Source organism: Bos indicus, chromosome 8 (genome assembly GCF_029378745.1).
Source record: "Bos indicus isolate NIAB-ARS_2022 breed Sahiwal x Tharparkar chromosome 8, NIAB-ARS_B.indTharparkar_mat_pri_1.0, whole genome shotgun sequence".
Lineage (NCBI taxonomy): Eukaryota > Metazoa > Chordata > Mammalia > Artiodactyla > Bovidae > Bos > Bos indicus.
In genome coordinates this window covers 42466942-42483122 of record NC_091767.1, presented here as the reverse complement: position 1 = coordinate 42483122, position 16181 = coordinate 42466942, and the positions used below count along the sequence as shown (strand labels likewise).

General features: G+C 42.5%; 1 protein-coding gene across 6 annotated transcripts in view; it reads left to right on the top strand.

Annotated features, from left to right (window-relative positions):
- The window catches only part of SMARCA2 (SWI/SNF related BAF chromatin remodeling complex subunit ATPase 2), a 179782-nt gene that overhangs the window by 21333 nt on the left and 142268 nt on the right, over window positions 1–16181 (top strand). For all 6 annotated transcript variants that reach the window (XM_070794598.1, XM_019966019.2, XM_070794597.1 and 3 more), the window contains exons 4-5: window positions 2529–2912; window positions 9987–10242. In XM_070794598.1, the coding sequence (XP_070650699.1) occupies window positions 2529–2912; window positions 9987–10242 (640 nt within the window). The remainder of the gene's footprint in view (window positions 1–2528; window positions 2913–9986; window positions 10243–16181) is intronic.

Below are 16181 nucleotides of genomic sequence, written 5' to 3'. Positions count from 1 at the left end.
AGGGATTTCGGGAATGAGAGTTAGCAGTTTTTCCATTTCTCTTCAGGGCAGGATTACTCTGAATGGAGTTCTACATCTCACCAATTGATAGAACAAAACCTACTCTTGTCTTAGGGGATCAGGCTAAATTTGTTTCCCTCTCCAAATGGCAATTTGAGATAAAAGGAACTGTATCCTTTATTTTCTCTAGTCTTTCAAATGATGATGTTGAGTCCCCAGGCAGCATGGGTCAGATATTCGTGAGCCTCTGTAATTCCACATAGATACAGAGAGCAGCTTCAGCTCAAACTTGATTAAGTGTTGAAACACATGGCAGATGCCTAATAAACACCTATGTGATGACCTTTAAAATAATTGTGATGCAGGTGGATTTATTAATGGCAAAGACCTTTAATTTAATATTACATTGTGTCTTAGAATGCCTTTGAGTTGATGAGTTAGCCCTCAGTTGGACGGAAGACAATGTTTTGGGGTACAGCAAACCACTCTGTCCTCTCCTTCCTCTTGGATCTCCCTTCAGCAATGTGCAGTCCTATATTTTTCTAGGGATTCTTTGGCCAGACTCTACAGTTCATCTCTTGAAATAAGTTTCTTGAAAATTTTGTTGCATTTTGACTTTTCTTTCTTACGTATTTTTAAGTTTTCCATTTAAGTCTCTTTATCACCCAAACAGATTACTCTCATTTTTATATTACATTGTAAATGGTTCTGGGCTTCCCAGGTGGCACTAGTGGTAAAGAACCCATCTGCCAGTGCAGGAGATGTAAGAGACATAGGTTTGATCCCTGGGTTGGGAAGATCCCCTGGAGGAGGACATGGCAACCCACTCCAGTATTCTTGCTGGGAAAATCCCATGGACAGAGGAACCTGGCGGGCCCCAGTCCATGGAGTTACAAAGAGTTGGACACACCTGAAGTGACTTAGCTTGAGCACATAAATGGTTCTAGAAGATTTTGGAAGCTTTCAAGCCTTTAACTTATTTTTATATTAATACAACAAAATTAATATTAGACCATTGAAAGAACATATGCCTTGGAATCAGGTGAATCTTGGTTACCAAGATCTAATTGTGACATGGTGTAACGTGCTTACTCTCCTCATTTTAAAAAATGAGGTGACAGCACATATCTTCTGGGAGTGTTGTGAGGATTGTAGAAAAAATGTATGCTCCATTCTGCTCACATCCCTCTAACTCTTCGTACCATTTCTGTGCTCCCATCATCCTTATATCTACTGGCCAGACCACCATCTTGCTTTTGGTTTATTGGCATCCACCTTACACACACACACACACACACACACACACACACACACACTCGGCAAAGTCCCTGGGAACTAATGATCCCTAGAGTCATAACCAGCGACCAGTGATGGAATATAAATACCCCAGCTCCTTCCCTGGTATAATAGGGAGGCAAGTTACGTACTTTATCCCAGAGCTTTTGTGCATGAGATTAATCTTCAGGCATGCACTACAGCAACTGCCTTAACCATACACTCCTTGTTGGCTTCCATCCCTTCCTCATTTTACCTTTCCACACTCCCGTCAGTGTCCCTGCACCTTTCAGATAAATCAGCTGCACTCAGTCTTTCCATCAGGCTTTGTTTCCAGGGAAAACTCGGCTAAAATAGCATGTACAGTGCCTTGCTTAGTGCCTGCAACCATGGAGGCCCTCAATAGCAAATTATTCATAAAGTACATAATAATAAACCAAATAATATCCCTATAAGAGAGTCCTCATTCTGCACTGCAATACAGCAGACAGCTTCAGGTTCTGGTCTCTAGGTTGGAGCTCCTTTTAATGTCTAATACTGTCCCCTGTGCCCTTCCTCTAGGTGTACAACAGCCCCTACTAGTTCACCATCTAGGACACGTGAAAGTGAAAGTGAAAGTCACTCAGTCGTGTCTGACTCTTTGCAACCCCATGGCCTATACAGTCCATGGAATTCTCCAGGCCAGAATACTGGATTGGGTAGCCTTTCTGTTCTCCAGGGGATCTTCCCAATCCAGGTCTCCCGCATTGCAGGCGGATTCTTTACCAGCTGAGCCACAAGGAAGCCCAAGAATACTGGAATGGGTAGCCTATCCCTTCTTCAGCAGATCTTCCTGACCCAGCAATTGAACCGGGGCCTCCTACATTGCAGGCAGATTCAGGGAAGCCTCCCAGACACATCGGGCTATCCACTACTTGAAATGTGACCAGTCCCATTGGAGATGTACAGTAACTTAATACGGAAACAAAAATGTAAAATCTCTAATATTTTTTATTCTTTGAAATGATAATATTAGGGGTATGTTGGTTTAAATTATATATTATTACTATTTTGTCTGTTTCTTTAAATTATATATATATATTTGATATACATAAATTTTAAATTATATATAATCCCATACTTATTAAGTTACATATGCTTTAAATTTCTATCAGTCAATGCTGTTGTGGAAAATCGTCAGGATCTCCAGGAATGTTTCTCTTTCAGGGTCGTGGGGGGCAGCCTGTGACCTCTCCCCTTGTGTTTTATTCCAGGTTACATGTCACCGCACCCGTCTCCGCTGGGAGCCCCAGAGCACGTGTCCAGCCCTATATCAGGAGGCGGCCCGACCCCACCACAGATGCCACCGAGCCAGCCAGGACCCCTCATCCCAGGCGACCCTCAGGCGATGAACCAACCCAACAGGGGTCCCTCTCCTTTCAGTCCCGTCCAGCTGCATCAGCTCCGAGCCCAGATTTTAGCTTACAAGATGCTGGCCCGGGGCCAGCCCCTCCCCGAAACACTGCAGCTTGCAGTCCAGGGGAAAAGGACGTTGCCTGGCATGCAGCAACAGCCGCCGCCACAGCCCCAACCCCAGCCTCAGCCGCAGCAGCCACAGCCGCAGCAGCAGGCCCTTGTTAACTACAACAGACCATCTGGTAGGTTAATATGCAACCCAGTGAATAATGCGAGGGTCCAGCTCAGAGAAGGATGGCTAAGCACACAGAAGCGCTGGGCTGCTGTCAGCCCAGGGCCACCTTCTGCCGCACCTCGCTGGCTCCCTTGTCTGCTTTGCTTAGTTGGCTACGATTCTTGGTCTCCTCGGCCGTGGGTCCTAGAGGGGTGCTTCTTAAACCTTTGGAGACTCTGGTGAGAGCTGTGGCTCTAAGCAAAAAGCACAGTCCCCTGTGACTTTGCATTCCCTTTCAAGGGCTTCAAGGTTTGTGGGAAGCCCATCCACCCCACCCCCTGCCAGGTTAGCAACCCCTGCACCTGGTGTGTTCCATTGCCAGCAGGCACGTCTTGAATCTCCTCTCCTTTAGCTATTTTGTGTATGTTGATTTATTTATTTCTATCCTTTTGGTTGTGAAAATACCTTTGAGGAGGCTTGCAAGAAAGCATACCCATGGTAAAGAAATTATCAAGTAGAAAATTCAGAAACAGAGGGAAGTAGAAATCAAAGTTGGGAGATCAGCCATGGGGGTGGGGGCCCAGGAGCTCTTGTGAAGGCTGCATCTGTGCTTCCAAGGTGACTGGAGCTGCATGGTGGTCAGGAAAGGGGATAGCATCAGGTGCCTGGTCCTCACCACTCAGAAGGAAGTTGCTGACCAGTTTCTCAGAGGACACAGAATCTTTTCTAGCATGAGAGTATAAAGTAACTTTCTCAGGCGGGATTATTTTTTAAATTATTATTATTGTAAGGAATACTGCATGATAGAGGCATCAGTAACATTTATTCATAATAGAGTAACAGAATCTACATGGCCTATTTCCTCTAGACACCAGCATCAGAGCTGAGGCTGACGTTCTGAAAGGAGCTGAGATGTGATAGTCTTTGGTAATGGACTGGTGGTCTGCTTGATCCCACTGAGAGAATTCAGAGCTCCAAGAAGCTATAGGATGATCTTCCATAAATGTTATTTTCTCTGGGAAGATTTTTGTTAGCCACCGGATAAGCACAAGGTTTATGGTTCTGTTCTACTAGAGCTTTGAATTCCAGGGAATTTGAATCAGGAAATTTGAATTCCAGAGTGCCTCCTTGTCACTCATGCCCTTTCCTGTGAGTGGATCCCTCTCATTTGGGTCAACCCTGACATCTGATCTTTGCTACTGGTTTGGGATTATTGGTCTTCTTCTTAGGTTTTGGGACTTAGACATTGGGAAAGAGTTCAGATGAATTTTTTTTTTTTATTACTAGTGTTCTTCCATCTGAGTTTGTAGATGTTTCTTACCTGGTAGAGGAAACCCTGAGTTGCCTACTAAAAGGGTAAACTCATCTTGTTAATTGTAGATGGAGCCTTAGGAATGGTTTTCTAAAGAGCACACAAGTACCGTGTCATTTCCAGACTTCTGTGTGTGGGCTGCAATGCTCTGGTAGGTGGAGGATCCCATGGGACCAAACATTAGTGATTGTAAAGGTTGTACAGGGAACCTGTGCATTAGGTGGTAGTTTGAACACTCATTGTGTCTAGAGGCTTTAAAATTGCAAAAACTCTTGCTCTTAGGAACGCCGCCAGAGAGAATCAAAAGTGTCTGTCTGTGTATATGTGTGGTTTGTACCTCCGGAGGGCCTGCTAGCAAACCTTGTGCTCCACGCCCAGTAATAAGCACGGTGCGCGTGGGACACATCTGGAGCATGGAGACTCAGGATTCAATGCCAGGGGCCTCATGTTCTGCCCCGCCCTGGCACCCTCATGACCAGAAGGCTCACAACAAGGGAAAGGCTCTGTCCCAAGGTCTGTGCACCAAGTGCAGGCATTGCACGCCTGTGGGTAGGAAGGAAAAGCATCTCAGCTCCTTACTGAGAGCCTTTCATTCATATTCTAGACACAATGTCAACAACATTGGTGACCCTGATATCCCGCGTCTCAGTATACAAGGAGCGTTATTACCTAAAGGAGTTCCCAGTAGAGGCTTAGTGGTCACAGTCGGATAGTTGGTAGCTCAAGAGGAGGGAGCAAAGTCTATGCCTCCTAAAAGGCCACTGTGGGACCTTGTCACACAGGCACACTTCCTCGAGTACTGCAACTTGTCCTAGGGTAGTCCCTCATCAGGGACCTCAGTGAGGTTTGTTATTTTTAACAATGACCTAGGCACAGCAGGAAAAGATTCCAGGGTATTGTTTAAGAAGGCAGAAAGCTAAATGATTCATTTCATCTAAAGTCACAAGAATGAGACCAGATGATGAAGTAAAGTTTCGAGGATAGAGTTTCAGTTACCTGGATACTTGTACATAGCAAATCCTCCATGTCCTAACCAACACAATCCTGGGTGCATTTTCTGGATCATTTCCGGAAGAGAAGGCTCCATTTTATTATTATTGTTTTCCTTTACCTGATGCCTACATCTTCCCTCGCCAGGCTCCTGGCATTAGGGGGGAAACTTGTTTTATTACTCACTGTCTGTGTCTTTTGTATTTCCAGCCGTTGGGCTTCATTAGAAATGATACTACTTGGGCCGATATGCCAGAGTAGGCAAAGAGACTGTGGACAAAGGAGAAAAGAAGACACTTTCCTCAAATAGAGCAGACCCCTTCCTGCCACCAGGAGGGAGGTTACATTTCTAATCTTGTCCCCCAAATCTCAGATTTCATAGGGAAATGATTACCTTCCTTGAAAATGGCTTTTTGGAGTTTTTTTTTTTTTTTTTTTTGGCAATGACATTTTGGACAAGTTCAAGTAAGGCCAAAAGAAGTTTTTCTTTATTTAAGAGAATATTACTTTTATTAATTGTTTATCCCTCTCCTTTTTTAAAAAAAAATAATAAAGCAGCATAATTGCTTATAAATACCCCTGTCAATATTCCAGGGGAAAAAAAATCAATTTAAGTATGTCTACTTTCCTGGTGGTAGCTATGATTTTTCTTTCGTCCCATTTGCTAGTGTCATTCATGTGCGAAGAGAGCTTTTTTGGCTGGGGTGGTCTGCCTCAAACCCATTCCAAAGTTAGAATTCACCAAAGGCAATACCGCCAGGGCCACCACCCGAAAACTGCAGTTTGACCAGAGGAAGTGTGCACTGAACAGATGAGTGACTCTAGTCCTTGCCTGCTGTGGGCTCCTCTCAAATCGAATCCATCATTTTTCTTTTAATTCTGATTCATTTTTCTTTTTGGAGACCAAAGCAGATTTCAAAACAGGAACTGAAAAGGTTTTGGGTTTTTTTTTTTTTTTTTTGCAGTGGGCAGGGAAGCCTTCATGGTAGAAAGCAAGAGTTTTATTGATGATTTTTTTTAGGGCTTGTTGCTCTCCTGCTTGCCCCTCTCATTTTTTTTTTTTTCTTTTGTCATCTAAAATTTCTTAGTATGCTTTGTTTAAGCCTCATTATTACATTTATCTTTTCAACCTCTGGAATCCACTTAAATCCTTGTCTAATGCACAGATAGTCATTTGCCTAAACATCCTTCTGTACCGGAAGGTAAAGTGGGAATTCTGTACAGAAATTCTGTACATGTGAGACTTCGGTAATTTAAGAAGTTTATTTACCTGTTTCTTAGATTCAGACATCTAATAAAGACTCCTTCCCTCCCTTAGCTGCAATGGGACGACACCCCTCAAGAGTGTCAGGGCGAATATCTACCTTGACTACTAACGTGAGGACTGACAGGAAGACACATATTTTGTACCGCAGACAGTTCAGCCTAAATTGTTTATATTGGTGAGAGAGTAGGAGATAAGCTAAAGAACGTAATTTGTTTTCCATCTAAAGATACCAAGATGTGAGTTTTTATCATTCTGCAGACCATGAGTGTGCTGGTTGTTAAGAGATGCTTTCTGTTGATACAGAACAAACCCATTCAGGCAGCTCAACGTGCCTAAAAGACAAGCAGAACCCCTCATGGTTAGGTAGGTGTGTTCTGGGCATGTCTAATGGCAGGCAGCTGCCTTCAGTCCCCTCGCCTCTGTGAGGAGAATTTTTTGTATAACGTGTTGGCTGGAGGACAGTAAATGAACTTGCAGTGTTTAGTTAGAAAGGAGTTTGCAGTAAATGAACTTGCAGTGTTTAATTAGAAAGGAGTTTGCCTGTAAGTGACTCTGATGAGGAATTAGCAGGAAGCACAGAGCAGGTTGACTTATCTGAGTACCTGTGCTGAATTGTATTAAACGGTGGAAACATTTTCAAGTTTGCTCTTGAAAAGCGTAAAGCGTACTTTCAAAGCTTCTAGCTAATACAGTACCAAATTTCCTTGAAAACCTTTCTTTTGCTGTAGAGTTTTTCTGAAAAGCTGAATGATTATATTAGGCTTCTTTACTTTGGTGTCCTTGGTGGCAATAAAAATGACCAGAGCTGAGGGGTGAGCATGCAGCAGCCAGGCTGTCTCACTGAATCCTCACTTCCCCCTTGCAGGGCGGAGGTGCTGTTATTATCTCCATTCTACCCATGAGGAGACTGAGGCACCAGGGGTTAAGTAACTTGCTTAGGCTCCCACGACTGATTGGTATGACTTACCGGTTCTTTTAGAAAGACACAGGGTGCTTTAGACGTACCTGTTTCAGTTCACAGCAAGCTGGAATACTTTTTAGATTGGAGATCTGAATATTTAAGTCTACATTTGGGTCTCTCTCTACCTATGTTTTAACTTTAAGAGTCCTTCAACCAGATAAGAATGTCTCTGTATTTATGGATTAAAGAAGCCTAGCTGTGTGTGGAGAAGGAAATGGCAACCCACTCCAGTGTTCTTCCCTGGAGAATCCCAGGGACGGGGGAGCCTGGTGGGCTGCCGTCTATGGGGTCGCACAGAGTCGGACACGACTGAAGTGACTTAGCAGCAGCAGCAGCAGCAGCTGTGTATATATCAGATCTACTTTCAAGTCACAGGCTGAAAATGACTAGATTTGGAACCAGAGATATCAGACATGCTCTGGATACCTCCCTTTGATTGTGTGTTTTTAAAAATAGTGACTTGAATATACCTCGAGGAGTTGGCATGACTCTACACAGGTATTTACAAGCCATCATGCTAAAGAAGAAAGCATCCAGAGTAAGTGAAATATGTACACTCTTGCACTATTATGGCTTTCATTGATAACTTATTCAAATTTTGAAAGGAGGAAAAGCACTCTGAAAACTGAATTTAGGGTAATTAGTATGATGTTATCAATAGGACACAGATTTTCTTTTTATTAAAGGTGGTGGTTTTTTAGAGGGCTTCAATGTATTACATTTTTTATTTCGTGTGCTTATTATACCAAGTCTTCAAATATATTTAACTCTACTAGTTTCTTGAGCTTATTAGGGAAATTCGTAGAATCACACTATTAAAGTAACTGTTAGAAATCTCTATCTCCTCTCTTTTGGCTCAAGGCAACTCAGATTTTTAAAAAAATCTCCCCTGTTTTAAAGACCCTAAGGGAAAAAAATAATCAAAAGTGTCCCTCCATAACTTATTCCAACGGTTAACAACCCTGAGAGTTAATGTTTATAAACCAGTTTCTTCCATATGAATGGAAGGAACTCTAAATCTGAAATATTGTGAAAAGGTTTGCATTATGTAAAAGCCCTCCCATTCAGAAAAAGAATCAGAATGTACTTAGCTGAGAAGGATCTCTTTACTATGATAGTACATCTACAGTGCCTAAAACAAACAAACAAAAAAACAGACAAGAAGTGCATTTTTCCCTCCAGAACTTGTCATCAATCCTAGAACAGGGCTATAGATTACCTCAGGAAGTCTCATCCAGCCCTAAGTCTCTGGGAAAGTTTTACCTAATTTCAGAAGGAGGGGATCGAAAGAACACCACCACTACACACACTCATGCTCACAGGCACACACATACTCACACACACTGTAGTTTCCCAGCAGTTTGTTCTAATTCTTCCCATTCCTCTTGTCAGAATGTTTGCTGTCCTTGGGTTGTCATTTAAGCCCACTTCTCCCTGGTGTTTGCTGAAAATTGAAATGTGTCTAAGTTTTCATAATGTATATCTTTGTATGGTACATTAATAAGTCACTCTGAAGTATGGAGATGATTATTTTTTGTACCATTTAATAATTTTAATATGTCTCTGAACAGATACAGAAAATACTTGGAAGAATGCCTATTGGAGGTTTTAACATCTGCTTGCAGAGATTTTTTTTTTTTTTTAATTTACTAAACTCCTCTGGTAGCATCACTAATTTTATTTATAACTTTGAAATAAGTAAAGATTCACCTGGAGGAGAGATGGAAAACTTTTAGTTTAAACTCCTAAAGTTAAATGTGGGAAATTGCTTTAAATTAACTAATCAAGTACATTTTAATAAACTTAATGATTACATAGCCCTTTATTCTGATAAGATGAGAAAAATGCTCTCTTGAATCTTAATCTTTGCTAGGTTTTCTTAGGTGGAATGAGCAGATTCTTTATTTCCCCTGCACTGAATGTTTTTAGAAATATTTTCTAACATGCAGTAAGAAATTTAAGTTCCCTAGATGTATCGATAAAGCCTGAAATATACTTTATAGGTCATTAGGGGAAAATGCATGCTTATTTCAGAAAATGCATGCTTATTTCAGTTCACATCAGAGTACTGGCGGGCTGCTGCCTGTATAATGTAGAGCATAGGTTCTACAGCTGGACCATTCCAGATTGGGCAGGAGGGGGCTTGTGGTGTAGTCCGCAGAATGTGATTTTGGGACCACACCCAGATTGCATCTGACCGCTGAATGACTCCCTTGCTTTTTCAGAACCCCAAATACACCTGTAATTATTTTTAAAAACCCACTGCAGACCTCCATTAAAAACTGGCTCTCTATTCCTTAATCATTTTATTACCTAAGAGTCATTTTAGGGCCATTTCCCTTTGGGATAGATGCCAAATTCTTTTTTTCTTTTTCCTTTCCTCCTTTCTCTTCTGGCTTTCCTCATCTTCCTCCCTTCCCTCCTGTTTTCTTCTCTTGAGACCTTCCTTTGTCCCCATCCTCAGACCCTCCCCCGCCCCGGGGAGGGGGGGCGGTGGTTGTCGACAGGCAGGCGGGGTGTGGGCACAGGGCACCTTCCCTCCCCAGCTGCGCATGTCGCTCTTGTTTCGCAGGCCCGGGGCCTGAGCTGAGCGGCCCGAGCCCCCCGCAGAAGCTGCCGGTGCCTGCGCCCAGCGGCCGGCCTTCACCCGCGCCTCCCGCCGCAGCGCCACCGCCCGCGGCTGCCGTGCCCGGACCCTCCGTACCGCAGCCGGCCCCGGGGCAGCCCTCGCCCATCCTGCAGCTGCAGCAGAAGCAGAGCCGGATCAGCCCTGTCCAGAAACCGCAAGGCCTGGACCCCGTGGAGATTATGCAGGAGCGGGAGTACAGGTAATGCGCCTGCCCCGCGGGTAAGATGATGTGTGCTTGCAACTACCACCCAGCCTAGAGGGCCTGGTGTCTCCTAGTGTGATGGTCATTCTTTGTGGGACCAGGGAAAGGCCTAAGGGAAACTGCAGAGGCCAAGACTCAGGCTTGAGAGTGATTTTCCAACAAAGTCTCAGAGAGAGTTTCTTTGCCACTGGAGCCTGGGGCAGGGACCCTCCGGGGCTTCTGGGCCTGATTTTCACTCTTGTAGTCAGAAAACTTTTATCTACTCCGATGACACGCCAAGATCAAAAGCTCAGCCCAGAGTTCTTAAAGATACAAGAAAGTGGTCAGCCCACACTCAGACTGTGCAGTATTTTGTTCTAGTCTGGCAGTGTGTCCTTGAATGTTGACTGTGAGTGGCTCATATGTTGAGTGTGTCTGCTGGCTTGACATCTCCTGATACTAAAGGCCATCCTTCAGAAGTTGTATATAAGGAAATAATGCATTCTTTGATTCAGTTCATGCACTTGTTGGTCAATGGCTTGGTCTCACTTTTGGGGTAGGCCACATTTAAATGTCTTCATGTGTGGTCCTTATTTTAACTCTTACTCCAGAAGCTTCATTTGGCACATTTATCTGAATCAGGGATTGACAAACCTTTTCTCTAAAGGGCCTTAGAGCTTCTGTCAGAACTATTCAACTCTACCATTACGGCGTGAATGCAGCCAGGCAATAATGGGCTGGCTGTGTTCCTGTGAAACTTTATTTATGAGAACAAGCTACAGACAGGGTTTGGCCCGCAGACTGTAGTTCAGTTCACTTCAGTTCAGTCGCTCACTCGTGTCCGACTCTTTGCAACCCCATGAATCACAGCACGCCGGGCCTCCCTGTACATCACCATCTCCTGGAGTTCACTCAAACTCATGTCCATCAAGTCAGTGATGCCATCCAGCCATCTCATCCTCTGCCGTCTCCTTCTCCTCCTGCCCTCAATCTTTGCCAGCATCAGAGTCTTTTCCCAATAAGTCAACTCTTTGCATGAGGTGGCCAAAGTATTGGAGTTTCAGCTTCAGCATCAGTCCTTCCAATGAACACCCAGGACTGATCTCCTTTAGAATGGACTGGTTGGATCTCCTTGCAGTCCAAGGGACTCTCAAGAGTCTTCTCCAACACCACACAGTTCAAAAGCATCAATTCTTGGGTGCTCAGCTTTCTTCACAGTCCAACTCTCACATACATACATGACCACAGGATAAACCATAGCCTTGACTAGACGGACCTTTGTTGGCAAAATAATGTCTCTATTTTTGAATATGCTATCTAGGTTGGTCATAACTTTCCTTCCAAGGAGTAAGTGTCTTTTAATTTCATGGCTGCACTCACCATCTGCAGTGATTTTGGAGCCCCCAAAAATAAAGTCTGACACTGTTTCCACTGTTTCCCCATCTATTTCCCATGAAGTGATGGGACCAGATGCCATGATCCTCGTTTTCTGAATGTTGCGCTTTAAGCCAACTTTTTCACTCTCCTCTTTCACTTTCATCAAGAGGCTTTTTAGTTCCTCTTCACTTTCTGCCATAAGGGTGGTGTCATCTGCATATCTGAGGTTATTGATATTTCTCCCGGCAATCTTGATTCCAGCTTGTGCTTCTTCTAGCCCAGCGTTTCTCATGATGTACTCTGCATATAAGTTAAATAAGCAGGGTGACAATATACAGCCTTGACTTACTCCTTTTCCTATTTGGAACCAGTCTGTTGTTCCATGTCCAGTTCTAACTGTTGCTTCCTGACCTGCATATAGGTTTCTCAAGAGGCAGGTCAGGTGGTCTGGTATTCCCATCTCTTGAAGAATTTTCCACAGTTTATTGTAATCCACACAGTCAAAGGCTTTGGCATAGTCAATAAAGCAGAACTAGATATTTTTCTGGCATTCTCTTGCTTTTTCCATGATCCAGTAGTTAGTAGATCCTAAATGGTTAATTTCAAAAAAAAAAAAAAAAAAAAGAGTCCAGGAAGAACTGAGTCAAGATAAAATGAAGCTAAGATCATGGATTCGGGTGTATGTGTGTGTGAAAGTCACTCAGTCGTGTCTGGCTCTTTGCGACCCCATGGACTATATAGTTCATGGAGTTCTCCAGGCCAGAATCCTAGAGTAGGTAAGCCTTTCCCTTCTCCAGGGGATCTTCCCAACCCAAGGATCAAACCCAGGTCTTCTGCACTGCAGGCGGATTCTGTACCAGCTGAGCCACCAGGGAAGCCCTGGTTTCGAGAGTTAGCCAAAAAGTGTGCCCTGCCACTAAGTGTCTGTGTTGCCTTCCTCAAGGTACATCTGTTTTCTGTGACTCAGTTTCCCCTTATGTTAAAAGAAGGTATTATGCAATATTATCTTTTATAGGGAGAAGATAAAATTATACCAAGACTTTCAATACATATTAGCTATTATTATTATTTCCCAAGTGTGATTTAACTTAAGACAATTAGGGGTTAAACATTATAGAGAACGTTAGGAAATAATGTCTGTGCTTTCGTGCTATGTTGCTTTAGTTATGTCTGACTCTTTGCAACCCTATGGACTGTAGTCCGCCAGGGTCTTCTGTCCATGGGAATTCTCCAGGCAAGAATACTGGAGTGGGTTGCCATGCCCGCCCCCAGGGGATCTTCCTGACCCTGACATCTAACAAGAGTCTCTTATGTCTCCAGCATTGGCAGGCAGATTCTTTACCACTGGTGCCACCTGGAAGCCCAAAATAATGTCTTTTGTTGTTCAGTCACTCAGTTGTGTCCTATTCTTTGAGACCCCATGGACTGCAGCACACCAGGCTTCCCTGTCCTTTAGCATCTCCTGGAGCTGGCTCAAACTCATGTCCATTGAGTCAGTGATGCCATCCAACGATCTTGTGCTCTCCCATCCCCTTCTCCTGCCTTCAGTCTTTCCTAGCATCAGGGTCTTTTCTAATGAGTTGGCTCTTCGAATCAAGTGGCCAAAGTATTGGGAGCTTCAACTTCAGCATCAGTCCTCCTAATGAATATTCAAGATTGACTGGTTTGATCTCCTTGCAGTCCAGGGGACTCTCAAGAGTCTTCTCCAACACCACAGTTCAAAAGCATCAATTCTTTGGCGTTCAGCCTTCTTTATGGTCCAGCTCTCACATCCATACATGACTATTGGCAAAACCATGACTTTGACTAGATGGACCTTTGTTGGCAAAGTAATGTCTCTGCTTTTTAATATGCTGTCTAGATTTGTCATAGCTTTTATTCCAAGGAGCAAGCGTCTTTTAATTTTGTGGCTGCAGTCACCATCTGCAGTGATTTTGGAGCCCAGGAAAAAAATAATGTCTAGAATCCCTTTAAAAACATTACCTTACTCTTTATTGTAAAATACATGACTACTTATCTATTATTATATTAAAATACTAATTTATCAGCTTTGAGAGTTACTCTGAAAGAAATCACAATAACTTGCCATTAAATGTGTATAGCTTTTTGGATGAAGAGTATAACTTTATTCTCACTGCCATTATTAATCCTCAATTAAGAGCTTTTATATTGCTGTTTCCAGCTTTTCATGTATCCCTAGAGAGCTAGATACTCATCATCAATTGATATTTCAGTACTGATAGGCAGATTCTGTTGGGTGAATAATTTCTGTGTGGTATAAAAGTCAAATATCAGCACTGTATACTCATTTGGGGCAGAAAAAATATTCATATTCAGTCCTTTCTTTATGTTGCTATTGAATAAAAAAGCCAAAAGCCATTTTAAAAGACAATAAATGGGATAGTGCGGTATTGTTTAAAATTCTGACTTCCTAAGTGCTAACATTTTTTCCCTACCTTGACCGTACAGAGCTACCAGTCCCTTTGTTGAATCACATAAACCCCTTATAACACAGACACTGTATCTAGAAATGCATCTGGGATTTTTTCCTTCAGTTTAGTTAAGTTGCTCAGTCGTGTCCAACTTTTTGCGACCCCACGGACTGCAGCATGCCAGGCTTCCCTGTCCATTACCAACTCCTGGAGCTTGCTGAAACTCATGTCCATTGAGTCAGGGATGCCGTCCAACCATCTCATCCTCTGTTGTCCCCTTCTCCTCCTGCCTTCAGTTTTTCCCAGTATCAGGGTCTTTTCCAATGAGTCAGTTCTTCACATCAGGTGGCCAAAGTATTGGAGCTTCAGCTTCAGCATCAGTCCTTCCAATGAATATTCAGGACTGATTTCCTTCAGGATTGACTAATTTGATCTTGCTGTCCAAGGGACTCTCAAGAGTCTTCTCCAACACCACAGTTCAAAAGCATTAATTCTTAATATTTTTTTCCTTCTTCAGCCTATATTAGGGGGGGTGTGTGTGTGCGTGCACTTATTGAGTCCTAAATTTTCTTTGTCATTTTTACCAGAACTGTATTTGCAGGGTTTTCTTGTAACGAGCTCATTTTAACACTTTTTTGGGAAATTATCTTAAAGGATGGTCTCCCAAAGTACATGGTATTAATAATTACTGTTTAGCCTCTTCTAGTATGTGGAAAGGTTTTTGTCCTCCATACCTGTGTCAAGTTAAAAACATGTGTCCATCAGTATCTTCTGAATTACAAGCATTGCAGAAGGTGGTGGAATGGCTAATTGTCATGTTATTATTATTACTTGATAACATGTCTCCTCTTCTGTTAAGCTGCCTGGCTTTTGAAGTGACCAATCTGGCAACCCTAGGTTCAAAAAGCTGGTGGGTGTTTTGGCCTGAAATCTCCCATGGCTGTCTTGAGAAGCTTAGGTTTATACTGGCAGGGTTTTGCAGGGGAATCTTTTATCTTCTTTAGTTACAGAGCAAGAGCTGACTTCTGCCTATATGAAGATAAATTATCCAGTTGCAGAAAATTAGTTAAATATATTCCTTAAAAAGGGTTAGATTAAGTCCCTTAGGCCCTTGTAAAAGACAGCTAAAACCCCCCTTTCTCCCTCTTTGAGAGAATGGCTTACTTACTACCCTTTAGCACTGATAGGAAGAGTCCGGTGTAACTCTCTCTTCTGATTGAGGATTTGAGAAAGGTCTTTTTTTTTTTTTTTTTGTCTCTTTTATAATTTTATAAACTTGGTTTGAGCAGAAATCATTTGTCAGAAATTCTTTAACCAGATGTTCATTCCTTTGTTGTAATATCACTTACCTTGTCTATGAAAAATGAAAGAAAATTGTCAGAATCTTAACTTTTTTTTTTTACTTTTAAGTCACTTGGCTGCTTTTCCTGTTCATCATGAAATCAGAATTTTGACAAAATTAACTTTGCTTTTTCAGTAATAGCACATGTAAGTTTCTGCATGTGAACACTCTGCCTCAGATCTATATAAGCTCTTCAGTTAAAAACGTTTTGTTCTCATTTAAATTGGATCCTTTCTTTTAGACCATCTTTTCTTTGTGATGGAACTTTATTGCTTTTCTCTGTAGTGTCAGTACCTTTCTTTTTTTTTTGGTGTTTTGGCATGCTTTCTTTGCCCCTGTCAATATATTTCACTTCAGTTCTTCCACCTAGAGTTAGAGGGTTGATCAGAAGTGCTCTAGGAATTATAATGTTAGCATGTAAATTCTACAAATGTCACATGAGAAAGAAATATATTTCACACTGAAAGGGATTTATTTGAGAAAAGTATCTTTGAATGATGTGAGCGCTCTTTGGTATCAAGTCAGAACTTAGTATGAAAACAGCATACTAGTCCCCCAGCTTCGGGAAGCCAGCCTAGTGTTTTTTGTACTGCCCTGGCCTCCATTACAACCCTGAAAATTCCTTCTCAAAAATTACCAAGAACCACTTCATCAGCAGAGTTACCAAAAGTCAGTCTCCCTCTCTCTTTCTTTTAAAAAGTGTCACTCAGCTCCTGGAAGGAACAAAATGTACCAGTGTCATTTTCTGTTCAAATAACTCTCCTACAGGAATCATAAACTTCTCCTCTGGACCTGAACAAATATCT